We start from the raw sequence: 19,645 nt of genomic DNA on the forward strand, positions 1-19,645 counted from the left end.
AATTAATAATAATAATATATAAATAAAGGTCAACCGTGCAACTTTGTTATTTCAGAAATGTTTATTAAGCTGGTAGCCCTTCGTATTCCCTAGTACCCTTGAAGTAGCTTGCAGTTTCAAAAAGGTTGGTGACTCCTGATCTAGAGTATAAGAAAATCAATCTTTCTTGCTGAAACATTTAACTCCTTTTTTTTTGCCTATGTATCTACCACAAAGAATGTGTTACATACAAGCTACCCATTTATAACACTACACTTATACTCACTGCTAAGGCTGCTTCTGCTCCTGTCAAAATAATATATAGTCACTATCTCCTTCTATTTCAGGGGAATCCCGTAGTGATACTAAATTTAATGATCTGATTTCCACTATGCAGCAGATTTCCAATTAAATTGTAATAGAAATCCAAAGCATTGCATAAACGGAAAGAGCAGAAAAGATAAATAATCACGCACAGAGATTTTATTTAAATAGTCCCCAGTTTTAACAAAAGATCACCCTTCCCCTTTAATTCCCATATGCATCATGGGAATGTGCAAATCATACATGTCAGGCATTTATCAGCATTTTATTTTCTTACAGATTATTCAGAGATGAAAATATATCCATCAGGAATCTAACATAAATGAACAGAGTGATATTACCAATGTAATTGTAACCAGTTTCAATTTTTAAAAAAAAAAGGATCCAACTGGATATTTGTGCTGAATTCAGTATTGATTACTTCACTGAATAAAGTTGTTAACTCCAATAATTCATAAATACTCACTACTAATGAATAAACCAAGAGAAATCTACACTTTTCTTTTTTAATTTCTTGGAAATTGATGGGTAGAGCATTAGAACATGCTTCAGACACTCGTTTGAATTACACATTTCTCTCCATTGTCCTTTTGTTTTGGTTATTTGAATTCGAGCACACTGACACCAATGGAAAAATTCCACTCATGCCAAAACGTTAACATAACTTTTATTTTACAAACAAGTAGTACACAGTGAAAACCTACAATATGAGCTACTGGTACTTTGATAAACTGTTCTCTACAATCAGAAGGGAGAATTTGTAAACAAAAATAATTATTCTGGGCAGTATTCCTCCAGCGGCCAAACATTCAATAACAGACAAATGCTAATCAGCTTTGTTTTGTTTTGATCTGATTTCCCACAACTGTAGTATTTGGCTTTGTGGCTGCTTGCCTTTTTGGAAAGGGAAAAACCTATTAACTATTTCTGTTAATTGTAGTTAATGTCTCATTAAAGATTAATGGCAAGAATTATTTGAATGATGGTGGATATTGAAAGAACATCTTAACCAAGCATCTGTTTCAACTGCAACTGGATGCTACTCGTTTGCCAATAACAATTCTTGGATCAAATGTTAATCCAAGAATGACAAATTTAAGTAACCTGGGTGAAAAGCTTCTTTTTAAAAAAAGATGTCTATCAGACACTTAGCAAGTTTAAAAAAAAACAACAAACCAAAAGTGCCAAAGCTGGTAATATGAAAGAATACAGCAAATTTGCTGGAAAAACTCAACGTCAAGTAGCATCTGAGGAGATTGATGAGATCATATTAGATTATGGAAACACAAATGTTAGTGATATACAGAATACAAATATTAGAAATTAAACAGAGGAGCAGGAGGATGAAACAACACAAATAGTAGTTGTGCCTCCCGCTGATGGATGGTGGCAACATTTAATCAATGGCAGTTAACATGCAACCCTTTTACTTTGTCACTATAAGGAGGAGCAAAACCTTTTTCCAGGAGATGCAGCAGTTCACTTGAATATCTTCCAACTGACTTAACTGAATCCAGTGATTTCAATGTGTCAAGGTTCGTTAGGTAAACCACATGTAACTTGGACGATGACTTTGCAGAACACCTCTGCTTTAGTCTTCAAGGACAACCTTGTTCCCACTACTTCAATTAATTGTTTTTCTTTGGGGTTTTCTACTATTTCAGTTACCAGCTTCAATGACAGCTCTGCAACTTGCAAACCATGACACAGCCCAGAAGAAATTGAACAATTTCATATAGTGTTGTGAGTGAGGAAACAGATTTGGTAGGTCCCAAAGGCAAGGATTTTGGACATAGTTTTGATAGTATTTTATTTACAGAAGACAAGTGTGGGAAATGGTAACAGATGCAGCATACACACACACAAACTTTACAGCAGCTGTGGGAAAATAATGGCAGACAATAATGAACGTGGGGAAAATAGCTTGGGAACAAAATATGCACACAATGAACTGGTGCATACAATGATCAGGGGGGAAAAAAATCACTATGATGCCCCACCACCCCTTGACTCAGCTCGATGCTACAAGGGTCACTAATTAAATGCTCCCAACCCTTTCAGCAGTGCACATCTTACCAACAGTTTCTCCAGTGCTCTTTCACATTTCTAGACCTTGAGTGAAGCAGGGTGGTCCCAAGCTGGCAAAGAGAGAACAAAGAACACATGGCATCTTTATAGTGTTGGAGGGTCCAGCCCAGCTCATTAACAAGGTGCCATGACTCAGTGCCAGGAGGGTTAATCCAATTACAACAGCCAATGGCCCAAGGCTAAATACAAGCTGGCTGAATAGTCCAGACCAGGAAATTTACATGGAACCAACAGTAAGGTGTGCACTAATGAGTGGGGCAGAACCAGACCTTGATTGGCAGCTGGTTCTTGATTGGCACTACCTCTGACTAGGTAGTGCTGTCACATGACAGCCACAATCCTTCCCAATACAGATAACCAATTTTTCCAGTTTACATTTGAACTAATCAGCTCTGATTATTATGCCATTAACTGGAACATTAACTGTTTTATATTTCACTGAGACTGCCTGACATTTCCAGCATTCCCTTTTATGTCATTTTACCAGGCACTGAAATGTTTGGGTTTCACTATTCTGGCACTTTACTCTTTCCTCTGGCTAATTTCATCTCTTCTATTTCCTCTCTTCCAGGCAGATCAGCTGTGACTAAAGCCTTTACCACCTACTATCAACTGGTACCAGAACCATTTGACCTCACCTGACCTCACGTTCTCTACTGGCTTCCTCCTACTCTCCAACCAAAATAAAAAGTTTGTAAATTGTCTTAGTTCAGATAAAAGGTCACAATCCTAAATTGTGAACTCAGTTTCACTCTCCACAGATGTCTGATCTTTCCAGCATTTTAATTATGGAAGTTAAGTAAAAACAGAAAAAATTCAACTTATATCTCTGATATTTAGTGACAGGAGTGAATACGAGGAAACTGGATTCAGTGGTATAGTTCAGTTTAAAAAAAATTCAAACATTGAATACAAACCTCCAGTTGGAGATGCAATTACAATGTGATAGAACCTCATAGAGTAGAAAAGCAAGCCCAAAAATAATGAATTTCTTTTCTGATTTTATCACACTGAAAGACGTATATATTTTAAATGTAATTGCAGGTCTTTGGAAAACATTTTGTGGATTAATCTTGTTTGATTCATTTGAATATTTCAGTACAATTCTGTTTTATGCCTTAATCATTCATATTTAGTATCTATTCAATTTTGTTTTAGCCACCATGCACTTAAATGATTCACATTGCTGGAGAAACACAGTAGATCAATCAGTGTACTTTATGTTTGACCTGCTGAATTTCTCCAGCATTATGTTTTTACTTCATCATAGTGTCTGCAGACTTCTGTGTTTTACTTAAATAATTCAGCCACCTCAAACATGTTAGGGGTCTCAAGTAGAAAGTTGATGCTGATGTTATGCATATTAGTTAAAACCAGATGCAGAATAACTCAAAATCAACTCAAATAATTTAGTGATTGTCTCTGGAGAGGTAAAATAAACATCAAATTCTCAATGTTATGGTGTTTTACAAGGCAATTATTGAGGTGTCTTGCCGTTTGGCATGGGCGATTATGTCTCTCCATCCATCACAATCTCTGACCCTCCGAATTGTAGTTGTTGCCTCCCCTGTTCTCCTTCAGTGAAGGCTCCATCTTTGAGCTGAGACTGTCGTCGATGTTGCAATTACACATGTGAAAAATAATGAAGTGGTTTCCGTTTGCCTTCTTCAGATGGGTAACCCTGGTCGTTGATCAGCAGATTCATCTGCCCAGTGTTTTTAGTTTTACAACCATAAATTCCAATTTGTAGAATCTGCTTGTAAAAACTAACCACCATCTGCAATTCATGGTTTTTTGTGACCCTAACTGGGAGGCTAAAAGGGTACTGCCCCTTGACATGGGTGACCTGTAGGCTGTCGGATAGAAGGAACGCCTTAGACTTCCTTTTGCTGAGCAATTGCGCAGAACTGACACCAGGAAATACTGGTTCCATCGTTCCATTTCTCAATTGAAAACTACTTTAATTTGTTGACTAAAACATTCAATTTTTTGTACACAATCTACCAAATAATATAAGTATATGACCTAAAGCATACATTGAGCATATTTGAAAAAAGAAAATCTCAGAAACTCACATGGATGTTAACATAATAAGAGTACATCGGCTTTTTGAGAACTGGCTATGTGTCCAATTTGAGTAAATTCCAATATTCCTTTGCTTTGGACAAAGATTTGGGTAATGCGTTCTACATGATATTTCACTGGTATATCAAAAATGGGGTTGAAGCTAGAAAATGGCAATATTATTCCAAAGAATCCAAGTATAATAGATGGTAAAATCTAACATAGGCCATTATATTAATTAATATCAAAACCAGATAATAACATACCTGTTTAATATGAGCAATGTAAATAATTGCATTTATTATCATAAATTAACTTTGGAATTGTGAAAATTAAAAAAATAGTTCCTGCTACCTAGATCAATAAACAAAAACAATAGTTGGAAATAGTTATGGTTTTTCATATCAATGAAGTATTTTTCTATCAATCATTGAAGATATCACTTGATATCGATGCTAGTTTGGATTCCATTGCATTAGAACTTATGTAAAGTAGATATAATCACATTTAAAAATTTACTGAAAGATAATTTCTGGGTATTGTTTGATAGGATTAAACAATCATTATCAGGTTGGTCTCCCTTATCTTTCCAATGAGGTGATGTATTAATTTGATTAAAATAAATATTTTACCTAAATTCTTGTATCTTTTTCAAGTGTTTCAAATTTTTATCCCCAAATCCTTTTTCAGCTTGCTAGATTTGGCTATTTCTGCATATATTTGGCAAGGAAGAAACAAGATTTTAGATTATACTATTGGGCAATTAATATATCTATTTTTTTAATATATTATTAGATTTGATGAATTAGTGAATCACCCTTCCTGGGTAGAAATGGAATTACATTTTACTAAAAAAAAACCTCTAGGTTGGCAACTTTAGGATCCTTTTTTACCATTTTCCATTTCCAAATTAGCAAATAATCTGTTGATGAAAAATAGGCTGAGAGTTTGGGCTTAATTTAGAAATTCTTTGAAATCAAGGGTTTTCACTGGCTAGTCCATTTATAGATAACCATCTATTTCAGCAGTGTTTGTGAGATGCAGGTTTCAAGGAATGGCATAGAAAAGGTATTCAAAGTTTCAAGGATCTTTTTATTCAAAATAATTTTGCTTCTTTCAAACAATTATGAGCCAAATTTAATCTTTCAGATAGGTAAATTTTTTTTAGATATTTACAACATATTTGTATGTAATCCAGGGTGGATTAATAACATGCATTTATATAATTTACTGGACTTAAATTCAGTCCCAATGGCAGGGATCAAAAGAGATTGGGAAAGAGACTTGAATGTAACATTTTTAGATGAAGATTAGTCTCTATTCTCAGCTTGATTAATGATTCCTCATTTTGTGCAAGACTCTTATTACAATTTAAGGAGGTGCCCAGAACTCATACGCCTAAACTTAAGTTATTCTATTTCTATGCAGATATTGATATTTTTTGTGAGAAGTGTAAAATATTTGAAGCCTCTCTGATTCATATGTTCTGGGAATGCCCAAATGTAGAAAGATTCTGGGAAGAGATTTTTCAAACTCTATCAACAATTTTCAAGAATAACTTAGATCCCTGTCCGTTAATTGTTCTGTTTGGATTATAGAGTAATTACAAATAAGTATTAAGGTAGATATGCACATTTTATTACTTACTTATTTTTTCTCTCCCTTTGGTATGTATTTGCTTGTATACAAATGATTCATTTTGTAATCGTTATTTATTATGTATGATTATTATGTCAAACTCAGTAAAAAAAATTAAAAAGAAAGAAAATGGTGTTGCATCAAAGAAACAATATATGATAATAATTTAAAATTTATAACTACCTTTACCCAAACATTATTAATCAGGGATGGCCAAACTTGCTTAAAATAAGAGCCACAAACGAAAAACTTCAGATGTTTGAGAGACACAAGATATGAAAAAAAATTACATTCGCATTTTTATTCATTTGTGCATATTTTGCTGCAAACAAATAATATAAGTATTAAGAAATATATGAATGTATTGATATTTATTCATGTACATATTATTTAAACTGCTAATTTGTATTATTTTCAATATTAAAAAAGTACATATATACATACCAAATATTTTCAAAATGCTGACTGATTGTCTGTGGAAATCTGTGCGCAAGGAAGCAGTAGATATACAGTAAGGTTTTTGAATCATAGGAGAATTAAGGGTACAGGGGAAAAGCGGATTTGGATCTATGGCAGATCAGCTGTGATCTCACAGAATGTGGGAGCAGGCTCGACGGGTTGAATGGGTGACTCCTGCTCTTGTGTCTGATGTGTTCTCTTCAGGAACACTGCTGCCACTAGTCTCTGCAGATACCTGCACCATTGCAGCATCCATAGCCAAGCACACAATGCAGTAAGTGACTTAATGCAAAGCCTCTTCCTGCGGCAGACCGAGGTTAAGGGTACACAGCTATGCTCTTCCCTGTCTCCCACTCTTCCCAGTCATTGATGAGATGGGAAGAATGGCTACTGGGAGCATAGGCTGGGATATGGAGTGCTCTAACCCTCTGCACTGCCTGGTGCTGACACTGAATCTGGTGGGGCTACGGTTTGCCAGTGGCCATTGATTAGATCTTCACTGTTGCTGCCAGCTCCAGCTCTATTCTGGTTTGACTCCTGGATAAGATCTTCATTAGGGACACACCTGGAGCCTCTCCTCCCCATCTGTCACCCTGCTTTCCCACTGACAGAGTGCCTGGACAGACGCTGTCCAGGTAGGACATGCCTCATCAGAGCTCTCCTGGCCCAGACTCAGCTTTCTGACCTCTGCAGCTGCTTCTCCAGAGCACGCTCAGCTTTACCCAACCCTCCTATCGCACACCTCACACTGGCATAACTCAGCTGTGGTGTGGCCTGGTCTGAGCGAGGAGAAACTGACTCCAGCATGCACTGATTACTCCGCTCTTCTCCAGTGCCCACTCCCTCTTCCCTCTTCTTGTCATGCAGCCCAGGCTGTGAGCATTGCAGGACCATCTGGTCTGGCTGCAGGGATTTGAATTTCTCAATTAGAATCAAGGAAGGGAAAATTAAAGATGTATGATCCAGTGATTATTGGGGGATCAGAGGTGGAGAAGGTGAACAAATATGAGTTCTTTGGAGTCAATATCTTGGAGTATCTTTCCTGGACCCAACACACAAATAGCATTGGGGAAAAAAAGCACATCAGCACCTCTATTTCCTCTGGAGTTTGTGAAGGTTTGGTATGAGAGCTGAAATCTGCACAAATTTCTACAAAGCTGAGGTGAAAAGTGTGCTGACTGGCTGCATTACAGTCTGGAATGGGGACACCAATACACCTGACCATAAAGTCCTGAGAAAGGTGGTGGATATGGCCCATGACATCACAGGTAAGACCCTCCCTACCATCGAGAGCATCTATAGGCAATTGGAGAGCAGCCACAATCATCAAGGCTTCACGATACCTAGCACAGGTTCTGTTCTCGCTGCTACCATCAGCAAAGAGGTGTAGGTGCCAAAGACTCGCACCACCAGGTTCAGGAACAGCTGTTGCCCTCCACCATCAAACTCCTCAACAACATAGAACATAGAACACAACAGCACAGTACAGGCACTTAAGGCCTCTATGTCGGACAACCCATATATTCCTTAAAAAAGTACTACACCCACTCCACCCTGAACCCCTCTGTTTTTTTCTTTCCTCCATATGCCTTGTCTAAATGTCCCTAATGTTTCAGCCTCCATCACCATCCCTGACAAGGCATTCCAGGCACCCACAACTCCTTGTGTTAAAAAAACTTACTCCTGTTGTCTCCCCTAAACTTCCCTCACATCACTTTGTACATATTACCTCTGGCATTTGCTATTCCTGTCCTGGGAAGCAGGTGCTGGTTGTCCACCCTATCTATGCCTCACATAATCTTGTAAACCTCTATCAAGTCTTCTCTCAACCTTCTATGCTTTAAAGGGAAAAGTCCCAGCTCTGCTAACCTTGCCTCATACGACTTGTTTCCCCAATCCAGGCAACATCCTGGTAAATCTCCTCTGCACCCTCTCCATAGCCTCCACATCCTTCCTATAATGATTTGACCAGAACTGAACACAATTCTCTAAATGTGGTCCTACCAAATATATGTATAATTGCAACATGACCTCTCTACTCCTGAACTCCATCCACCTATTAATGAGGCCCAGCATCCCATAGGCCTTTTAACTATCCTATTAACCTGTGCAGCAACCTTGAGGGATGTATGGATTTGAACTCTTTTCATCCTACCATTAATCCTGCACTCATCCTTTTGGTTTGTTCTAAAATGCACCACCTCACACTTATTCGGATATAACTCCATCTGCCACTTTTCTTCCCAATTCTGCATCCTGTCTATAACCTCTTGCAACCTTCAGTTCCATCCACAACTTCTCCAACCTTCGTGTCATCCACAAACCTATTCACCCATCCTTTCGCTTCTTCATCCAAGTCATTTATAAAAATCACAAAGCGCAGAGTTCCCACAACAGATCCTTTCAGCACTGCACTAGTCATTGACCTCCAGGCAGAATACCCTCTGCTTTCTTCCTACGAGCTATATATTTTTTTATCCATACAGCCCAAGTTCCATTGATCCCGTGCCTCTAAACTTTCTGGATGAGTCTCTCGTGGGTGACCTTGACAAATGTCTTGCTAAAATCCATGTAGACCACATCTCCAACCTACCCACGTCAATTTATTTTGTACTTCCTTAAAAAACTCAATTAGGCCTGTGAGGCATGACCTTTTCTTCACAAAGCCAGTCTGACTAACATCAAATAGAAGTACTTCTCCAAAAGCTCAAAGATCCTATCCTTAAGAAACCTCTCCAATATTTTGGACACCACTGACATAAGACCCACTGGTCTATTATTCCCAGAATTCTCCCTATTATCTTCTTTAAACAAAGGGGCCACATTTGTTATTCTCCAATCGTCCAGCAGTCAAAGAGGATTCAAAATTCATAGCTACTGCCCCAGCTATCTCTTCTCTCACTTCCCAGAGTAACCTGGTGTATATCAGATCCGGCACCGGGAGCTTATCAATCTTGATGTTTTCAAGAAGATCCAAAACTTTATCTTCTTTAATCTCCACATTATTCAGCACACAGGGCTGTACTACTTCGACCTCACTTTGATCACGGTCCTTTGCTCTGTGTCTACTGAAGAAAAGTATTCATTTAGGACCTCCCTAATCTCCTCTGCCTCCACGTTTCCTCCCTTATCCTTTAGCAGCTCCACCTTCATTCTCATTATCCTTCTGTTCTTCACATACATATAGAACACTTTGGAGATTTTCCTTAATCCTACTTGCCAAGGGCTTCTCATGCCCCATTCAAGCTCTCCCAATCCTTTCTTAAGCTCCTTCCTGCCCATCATATATTTTTCATGAACCCTTCCTGTATTGTGCTTCCTATATTTAACATATGCTCTTGACAAGTTTCCTCAGCCATGGTTCCCTTTTTCTACCATATTTTTCTTGTCCCAATGGGGAAAACCTATCCTGAACCCACCACAAGTGGCCCTTAAACTTCCTCAATGTTACTTCTGTGCTTTCAGCCTTGAACATCTGTTTCCAATGTACTTTCATTAGTTCCTTCCTCATCCTTTCATAATTAGCCCTCCCCCAGTTAAACACTTACCCATTTTGTCTGTTTTTTAAAAATCCTTTACCATAGCTACGTTGAATCTAAGGGAGCTGTGGTCACTCTTACCAAAATGCACCCACAATGAGAGGTCCACCAGCTGACCAGGTTCATTAGCCAGAACTAGATCCAGTATGGCCTCTCCTCTCATCAGTCGGTCCACATACTGTGTCAAGAATCCTTCCTGAACACACCTGACAAATTCAGCCCTATGCATCCCTCTTGCAGCCAGTCAATATTAGGGAAGTTGAAGTAATCCATAACAACAACCTTGTATTCCAAAATCTGCCTGCTCATTTGCTCCTTGAACATAATCAGGGACTCATTTAAGAATTCTTACTTTTGGACTTTATTGATTCATTTTTCTATCTTTGTATTGCACAGTTTGTTTACATTTCTTTATTTGTTTACATGTGTATGATGAGTCATTTTTTTTGCACAGCCAATAAGTGGTAATTCTGCCTTGCCCATAGGAAAAAGAATCTCATGGAAATTTGATCTTAATTTTCACAGATGATATAATTTCAAAAGAATAATTGTTTTCTCAATTTGACAGTCAGAGTTGAGTACTTTACCTTGCCCACATATTGAGCTTCTGGTCCTATGTGTTCTTCTAAAACAAAGAATTGGTTCCAGACCCAACCACGCTTAGGTCGATGATGCACTTGTTTCTCTCCTTCTAAGTTCTTATTTTGATTCCTTTTCACCTTAATGGAGGTCTGGAGGGTGGAGGTAAAGCAAAAAATCCAAAGGCAGAGCAGCATCGGACAGAAAGGAAGAACGGGTGAAATTTTCATGATGAGACCAAGTCTAGTTTGGTGGAAATTCTTTTGCTGTTTGTCAGATTTATTTTTTAACATGCAACTTTGGCACAGTTAAATCCAGTATCAGAAGGCAACTTGAGCAGATCTGAACATTTCTGTAGTTTGACCATCCACTGGGGAAAACATTGGTACTTATTCACATCATGGAAAAAGAATCCTTTAATTAGGATGTCGATCGACCTTTGATAACTTAATAAATCTTCTTGTGACTTAACACGTTTGACCTATGGAAAGATAAACAGAAACAATCATTAAACATTGTAATCAAAAAAGTAAATTCATCTGTTATCTCATTCACAGAAGCATTTGAAAAGCATCCGCACAACCAATATTCTTAGACAATAGAACGTAGCTTGCAAGACACAGTGGTGGGTTGTTTGAAAATTTAAGAATAAACGAGGGAAGTATGAAGAGAGCAGTCTTTGCAGAAACCAGGGAGAGGAGAGGAAGTGACTGATGATGGAGTACACTTGAGCTAGTGAAGGATGAGATGTTGGATGTGTAGTCTAGAGGGGTAAAAGATGAGGACCAATGAACTCCATCAGCTTTCTGACTAGGGAGAGGGGCTTTGAAAGACATGCATGAAATCTTGAGTTGCTGGGAAAGGTTAAACAGGTTAGGACTTTATATGCCCTGGAGCACAAAATAATGAGGGGAGATTTTATAGAAGTATATAAAATGATGATGGGTGTAGATGGGGTAAATGAGTTGGCTTTTTCCACTAAGTTTAGATGAGATACAAACTAGAGGATATGGGTTAATGGAGAACGAGGAGAAGTTTAGGGGGAATACTTGGTGGATTTTAAATCACAGACAGTGGTGGGAGTATGGAACAAACTGTTAGGCAAAGTGCTGGATGCAGGCTCACTTTTAACATTCAAGAAAAATTTGGACATATACATGGACGGGAGGGGTATAGAGGGATATGGACTGGATTTAGGTCAGTGAGACAAGGCAGAATAATAGTTCAGCAGAGGCTAGAAGGGCCAAAGGGCCAGTTTTCTGTGCTGTAATGTTTCTATGGTACCTCTAATTTCTATGGTCCTATTATCCAAATTATTGATAGATTCTGAATAGCTTCTGTCCCAGTAATGGTGCGTTTGCAGAATCTGGAACTCTGAGCCATTGAGTTCATACTTTTTCTTGCAAACTACTACATTCTTAGTCCTTCCTAGTATATTACCCACCAATCCCATCTCATCTAAATTTGTGTATTAACCTCTTGTCAATGCCCTTCTGAAAATATAAATGTGCACTTACCATTTGACTCTCTTCATCTGTTTTGCTCATTACAGCCTCCAAACACTAAACAAATTGTCATGCATCATTTGAAGTTATAAATCTATATGGACTTGTCCTATACTAGTATTCCATTATTGATTTCTTGGTGTCCTATCATCACTTTCTTAATCATAGCATTTTCTCTACTACTGGTGTCAAGCTGTTTGTCTGCATTTCCCCATTCCTCTGGGTTTTTTTTTCCTATTTACTGCCTCCTGCCTTCCAATCGAACCATGACTTGAGGGGTATAGTGTGAAATGCATTTTTATCAATGTCTTTGGCTCTGAATTTCTGAAGCACAATTCATTGCACAAACTATTGCAATATTCCATATTCCCAAAAGAAGATAGATTTTATTTGCTTTGTCCTCCCTCCTTTCTTTTCACTTCTCTATCCTGTTTCATTTTTAACAACAGGTCAATCACTTGGGATGTTAACATTGTTCCACTTCCATCTGGCTGATCTGCTATATTTTAAATTAAATTTAAACATACCACATGATAACAGTCCACAAGTCTGTGTCGTCCGACTTAAACCCCATTAACCTACACCCACAGTACATTTTGAACGGTGGGAGGAAACCCATGCAGACATGGGGAGAAGGTACAAACTCCTTAGAGCCAGCGTGGGATTTGAACCCAAATCCAGTATTAATTGCTGGAGCTGTAAAGGCGTTTCACTAAACAGTATGCCAGATTTTTAAAATATATTCCAGACTTCTAGTATCTCCTAAACTTTGGTTTGTAGCATTGATTTCAGATTGCCACTGAACTTTAAAAATTGAGCCAATCTCCACTCTGAGATTTATGAGCACCTGTGTGCTCAGCTTGTTAAATCATGCTGAATCTATATCTGCCACGACTATCCTTGTTTTAACACTCCAAACATACAGCAAGATCAACAAGCAAGTTTCTTTTATTCAAGCATTCAGTTTTAAAACATTTTATTTAAAATAAAGTTGATCAAGTAGGCTGCTGTCATAGAACAAAATATTTACACATGAGCAACACTATGATATTTCCAATCATGTGTTGTCCTGGAAATTGAATTGTAAAGCTCAAATGTTTCAAAAGATTTGGCTGGGGACTAGGCAGAAAGGGTTAGAAGTTGATTATTCACTTCTGGGATCTGAAATCTGGGATCAAATTTATCCAGGCTGAGAGGATTTAAGTTTCATCCAGCTGCTATCTATTTTGGACCAATGTGAAATGGGTTTAGACAGCTAAATTCAATTCCCAATAGATTTAGGGCGTCAAAACAAAACTGCCACTAAGCTGGTAATCTCATGCAAAGAGAGGTGGAAAGTAGAAAACATTTCACATTGACAAATTGAGTAACATTTTGGAAGTTGGGCAGGAAAATTGTGTAGAAATCGATCTGCTGCACTAAATAAGCAATAGTGTCAAACTGAGGTGAACTTTAACTTGTAGAGCATTGGTTCACAACAGATTGGAAAATGAAATTCTACCACAAAAGATTTTATTCTTTATGCTACCATAGTACCTCGAAAAGGACCCAAAAGTCTAACTTTATTTACTATCTCAATGTTTATGCATTCTGTGCAGAATGCACAGTGGGGCCATAATAATATGATAACCTGACCATAATTTGGGGTAAAACACAAGATTCTGTTGACACCGTGGTTAAGTGAAAAAAAAACACACAAATGCTTGACCAACTGAGTTTCTCCAGCATGTGTGTTTTTTTCACCTGACCACAATTTGCAGTTTTCTGTATAAGTCTTTGGTTGGATCTCACCCCTGCTAACACTGATGACAATTCAAATACCATGGATGGTACATTAGATCCTTATAATTAAATATATGCTATGTACTGGGATGTTATCGGTAGTAGAGAAAACAAAGACCAACTTGTTTGAGTGCAGTGAATTGCAAGATCATCATAATTAACAGGTGACTATCAGCAGTTGAAAATGAACACATTTTAATAAGTTCACCCTCATATTAAATCAGAAGAATATACAAATTGAGTTATTTATGTTAAACAGTTAATATTGTAGATTATTATTTTCAGGGTAGGTGGAAGTCAGGATAAATTATGAATCATTATCTGCTTTTTATAATTATAACAAGACTTTGATACACAGAATGATAGGATTGATATCACTGTAATTTTTTTGTGGAAGACAGAAATATTTTCATTCGTAATTATCTTCAATCAGTTTATCAACATTTTCAATTACTACAAGATTATTAGAGAGCATTGTAAATAAATGTTGATATAGAATAGAAACATTATATTGTGGAACAAAGTAGATGATTCTGAATTCAAATCCTTTGAAAATCTGTCACAGATGGTAACACATGACAAATGTTCAGCCTTTTTTCAATTTCCTTCAATTATCACCTCGGGTCCTGTATACTTTCTTAGCTCTAAAGCATTTTGATTATATTTTTAATGGATAATACTTTATGTTGATTATTTATTGACAAATAATCTGGTATAAAATAACAAATAATTTAGCTCCACTTAGGTGTTCAACTATTTTCGGGCAAGATAACCTCATGCAAACATTAGATCAAAGTCCTTTATATTGGACCCTATATAAAATACAGTGAAATGCCCATTATTACAATTTATTATCAATTCAGAATGGAGGCTTTCAAAGTGCATTTCTCATATTTCCTTTTGACGTCATGAGCAATATATAAACAAAATATTTAAAATCATTTCAATCTGCAGACTATATTCAGCTATTTATGTATTTGTTAATAAAAGATGTGCATCAAAAGTATCAGAATTGCAGTCAGAAATGGCCCACAGCTGTTGCATTCAGAAGGACTGTTTTTTTTCATTCTGGTTCAATCCTGCTTTGCATTCACAATTTTACCCAAAAGTGTATTGGTTGCGCTATACCCTGAGGGAGAAGGATTAATCTATTGCTTTAGTTTTATAGATACTTACTCAGCTAGAGTTGGCCTGACTTTTAAAACCCAAACCTACCACTTAACAAAAATAAATGATCTAATGTAAACTTCAATTTGTTCTCAAACCCCTCAAACAGTCTCAAGGGTTCTTTGGGGGCACACAGGAGAGTGTCGATTCTGGAATTTGGAGCAAAACTCTGTTGCAGGAACTCAATGGGCCAAGGAGCATATATGGGAGATAAATCAGAGTTCTTTGGGTCAGCTCATGGGAACTTGAATAACACTAAAAACTTGTATGTTGCACTTATAAGACATCCTATAGCTTATTGTTTTCATGACATATCTATCAATGATAATAGTATTCTTTGGATCCAATCCCTTCAAATATTAAATTTCTCAAGCAACCAAATGCCTACTGGATAACTTGGATAACATTTTATTTGGTTGTATTGGAATGTCTGCAAACAGGGCATTGTAATAATTTTGTTTCATTGTAGTTCATACAGTGTCTGTTCAGAAAGCAAAACAGAATATTACAGACTGATGAAGTTTGGAAACCACATTTAGAGAAAACAAGCTTTAAGATGCAGAGCGAGGGTGGCAGTGAACACAAGGTGAAAATTTGAGGGTACAGAGTTTGCATGTTCCTGTCAGGATTAAAGGAAAGGTTAGTAGACATAGGGAACCTTGGTTTTTGAGGGATATTGGGTATTTGATTTTGAAGGTGTAGCAGATACAGGCACTGTGAAGCAAATGAGGTACTTGAGGAGTATAAAAAATTCAAGAAAAACTTCAAGAAAGAAACCAGGAAGGCTAAAAGCAGACATGAGGTTGCTTTGGCCGACAATGTGAAAGAAAATCCTAAGGGTTTATACAGGTATATTAAGACCAAAAGGATTGTAAGGGACAAAATTGGTCCCATTGAAGATCAGAGTGGTTGGCTTTGTATGGAGTCAAAAGAGATGGGGGACATCTTAAATGCATTTTTTATTCATCAGTATTCACTCAGGCAACAGGCACAGAGATGTGGGAAGCAAAAAAAACAAGCAATGATGTCATAGAACATAAACATATCAAAGAGGAGGAAGTGATTACTCCCTTAATGCAAATAAGGGTAAATAAATCCCAAGGGCCTGACAAGATATTCCCTCAGATCTTGAGTGAGGCTAGAGTAGAAAAATGGCAGATGGAATTTAATACAGAAAAGTGTGAGGTGTTGTGTTTTGGAAGGACAAATCAAGAAAGGATATATGCGGGGAACGGTAGGGCCCTGACGAGTGCAGTAAATAGAGTGATCTGGGAATACAGATACATAATTCCCCGAAAGCGGCGTCACAGGTTGATAAGGTTTCAAAAAAGAACTTTTAGCATATTGGCCTTCATAAATCAAAGTATTGACTATAGAAGTTTGGATATTATGGTAAAGTTGTTTAAGATATTGATGAAGCCAAATTTGGAGTATTGTGTGTAGTTTTGGTCACCTAACTACAGGAAAGATATCAAAAAGATTGAAAGAGTGCAAAGAAGATTTACTAGGATGTTACCTGGACTTCAGGAAATGAGTTACAGGGAAAGATTAAACACATTAGGACTGTTTTATCTGGAGCGTAGAAGAATGAAGGGAGATTTGATAGAGATATTTAAAATTATAAGGGGGACAGAAGGCATTTTTCCACTTAGGGTAGGTGAGATACAAACCAGAGGACATGGGTTGAGGGTGGAAGGGGAAAAGTTTAGGGGGAACAAAAGGGAGAAATTCTTCATACAGAGAGTGGTGGGAGTATAGAACAAGCTGCCAGCTGAGGTAGTGAATCCAGGCTCAATTTTAAACATTTAAGAAAAATTTGGACCGTTGCATGGATGGGAGATGGCTATGGATTGGGTGCTGGTCAGTGGGACTAGGAAAAATAAAATGGTTCTTCACTGACTAGAAGGGCAGAATGGGCCTGTTTCTATACTGTAGTGTTCTATGGTTTTAGTCCCGCTTAAAAAAGGAACAGAACATATAAATCCACAAATAGTCAATAGTGCAAAATACACAAAATAGCTTGAGAAAATATTTACACTGAATAAAGGTCAAGGTAATGTGATGTTACTTCAGGAAAGCTGAAATAATACTTAAGGCTAGTTACTAAAGCTTGCATAAACCCTCCTCAGAAACATATACAAGGGCAAAGGCCAAAAGGACAGAGTGCAAGTAAAACAGGGAATTAAAATAGCCAGTGACTGAATCTTGTGACCTTGCTTGCAAACTAAATGGAGATGTTCCACAAAGTGGTTGGCCAATCTGCATTTAGTCTCCGCATTGTAGAAGAAACCATATTGTGGTTAAAGGTTGGAGTCTCAGTGAACTCAACTTGGAGTCAGTGATTGATTTTTTTAAGTGAGTATTTCCTCCAGCTGTTTTGGATCTTTTGCACATCTCAAAGATGGTTGGTCACTGTAAATTGTCCATGTGTACAGGAATTCTCTGGGTTAAAAATGGCTGAATTATGAACAACCCATAGTTACAAACTGACAAGCTGACCAGAAGTAAAATCCCATCAACTTTTGGTTTGAACATGGTTGTCATAATTCTAAAATTGTTAATTTGTATTAATATTGTGTCATCAACAGTCTCCATACTGGTCCCACTGCCTGGGACCACCTGCCCCCCGACAGCCTGCAACCAACTACCACACCAATCTTGGGCGAGGGAGGGTGGGAAGAGAAGAAGCAGAAGCGTGCACCATTGTGACGCCACTGTCAGGCTATGGGCAAAGCAACAGGCAGGTGAGGGAACAAGCAGCCCGGTGGAGGGGGAGGGTGGGAGGGGTAGAATAAGCAGCGTGCACCATCGCTCGGCTCCACAAAATGGCTGCCGCTTGACCTTAAAATGCAATTGAAAGTATTATTACCTGTAATATTATGTACTGTATTATAATGTTTAAGATGTTTTAGTGTATTGGAAAGTATTTTATATATATATCTCTCTCACACACACACACACACACACACACACACACACACACACACACACACACACACACACACACACACACACACACACACACGCACGCACATGCAACTAAGATAAACATTTGACTATCTGATGCTAAATAAGGACCGTATGTACTGGTTCCGCCTTAAATACAAATTAGGGTTAAAGACAGACCAAGGTAACGGAACTCATATTTAACCTGGGCACAGCCTGTAATGGATGGCAGGAGGATTTGGGGGAACTGGTGGGCATATGAAAAAAAAAATCATATCCATACTAAATTAATTTTGTAATGAAAACAACACATTTGACTCAATCTCCAAAATTAATTCCATTGACTTGAACTGAATTGAATACTACATAGCCCATTTAATAATATATACTTGGGCTGGATTTCAAAATGAACACTTTGAACCATTGTACATTGGAAATGCTCATTATTGTGAGAAATGCCTTTGCGAATAATTTCACACTTTAATTGAATTCTGCTGCCACTGCTGGTGCAATGCAATGGTTCTAAATGTCCCAGCTACTCAGTAAATATGCTGCGCCATCGGATTTTCTGCTCTGCTGTGCATTTTTTTTCAACAACAAAGTAAAATCAATGTATTATTTAAAAATCAGACTGAAATGTTTGACTTTGAGATTGGGACTGATTTGAGAATAAATATTGCAATCTAATTATCATCAGGCTTCAAAACGTGGTCTTTACATTGACTTAGTTTGTATAATACTTCTTTTTTTTATAATTTTTTTTATTTTTCACACCATAAATCACAATAGCCATGATATACACTTTTTCTTTTTCACACATTTACAGTGACTTTTTCTTCCCCCCCCCCCCCCCCCTCCCTCTTCTTGAAGAAGTATGTTTGTGTGCATACAGGCACATGTGTTGCTCTGTAGGTTTTGGCCTGCTGCACAATTCTTCCTGCATTCATGAAAATGTTTTAACCTCTCTCGAAAGTACAAATATCCCCAACTCCAATGCACTTTAATTTTGTTTGTGTTCACTGGGATTTGATTTGGAGTATCAATGCTGAGCTCAACATCCAATGAACCAATCTTTATTCTTTAACATGATATTTAATGTGGCATCAGCAGAAAGTCAAGGAACCAGAGAGTCACATCTTGGAAACAGGCTCTTCAACCCACTTAGTTATCCTAATCCTACATTAATCCCATTAATGTATTCATCTGGGAGCAGTCTCAGCAACTCCCCCCCAGTTTGTGCTTATTATTCAGACACAAGGGTAATTTTGCAGCAGCTAATTAACCGACAAGCCTGTGTGCCTTTGGGATATGGAAAGAAATCTTTCACTGTAGGAATGGTATGAATTCACAGGGAGAACATACACACTTGGCACAGACAACACCAGAGGTCAGGATTGATTTTGGATCTCTGACACTATGAGGCAGCGGTTCTAAGAAGTGTGCCACTGTGCCTCCCTCTTGTGATTTGCTCTGAATACACATTGACACCTACATGACAGAGTTCACTAATATTCAGTAAAACTGATAACATGGCATTCTCAGGATGAGGGTCGCGCTGGAGCAGCAATTTTCTGT

The 19,645-nt window shown here is 37.7% G+C and overlaps 1 protein-coding gene across 1 annotated transcript in view; it reads right to left on the bottom strand.

Moving 5' to 3' along the window:
* LOC138749252 (cadherin-18-like) overlaps positions 1-19,645 on the bottom strand; it is an 800,124-nt gene that overhangs the window by 265,182 nt on the left and 515,297 nt on the right. The window contains exon 3 of the mRNA XM_069910408.1: positions 10,679-11,151. Within this exon, the coding sequence (XP_069766509.1) occupies positions 10,679-10,963 (285 nt within the window). The 5' untranslated portion in view covers positions 10,964-11,151. The remainder of the gene's footprint in view (positions 1-10,678; positions 11,152-19,645) is intronic.

Source organism: Narcine bancroftii, chromosome 1 (assembly GCF_036971445.1).
Source record: "Narcine bancroftii isolate sNarBan1 chromosome 1, sNarBan1.hap1, whole genome shotgun sequence".
Taxonomy (NCBI): domain Eukaryota; kingdom Metazoa; phylum Chordata; class Chondrichthyes; order Torpediniformes; family Narcinidae; genus Narcine; species Narcine bancroftii.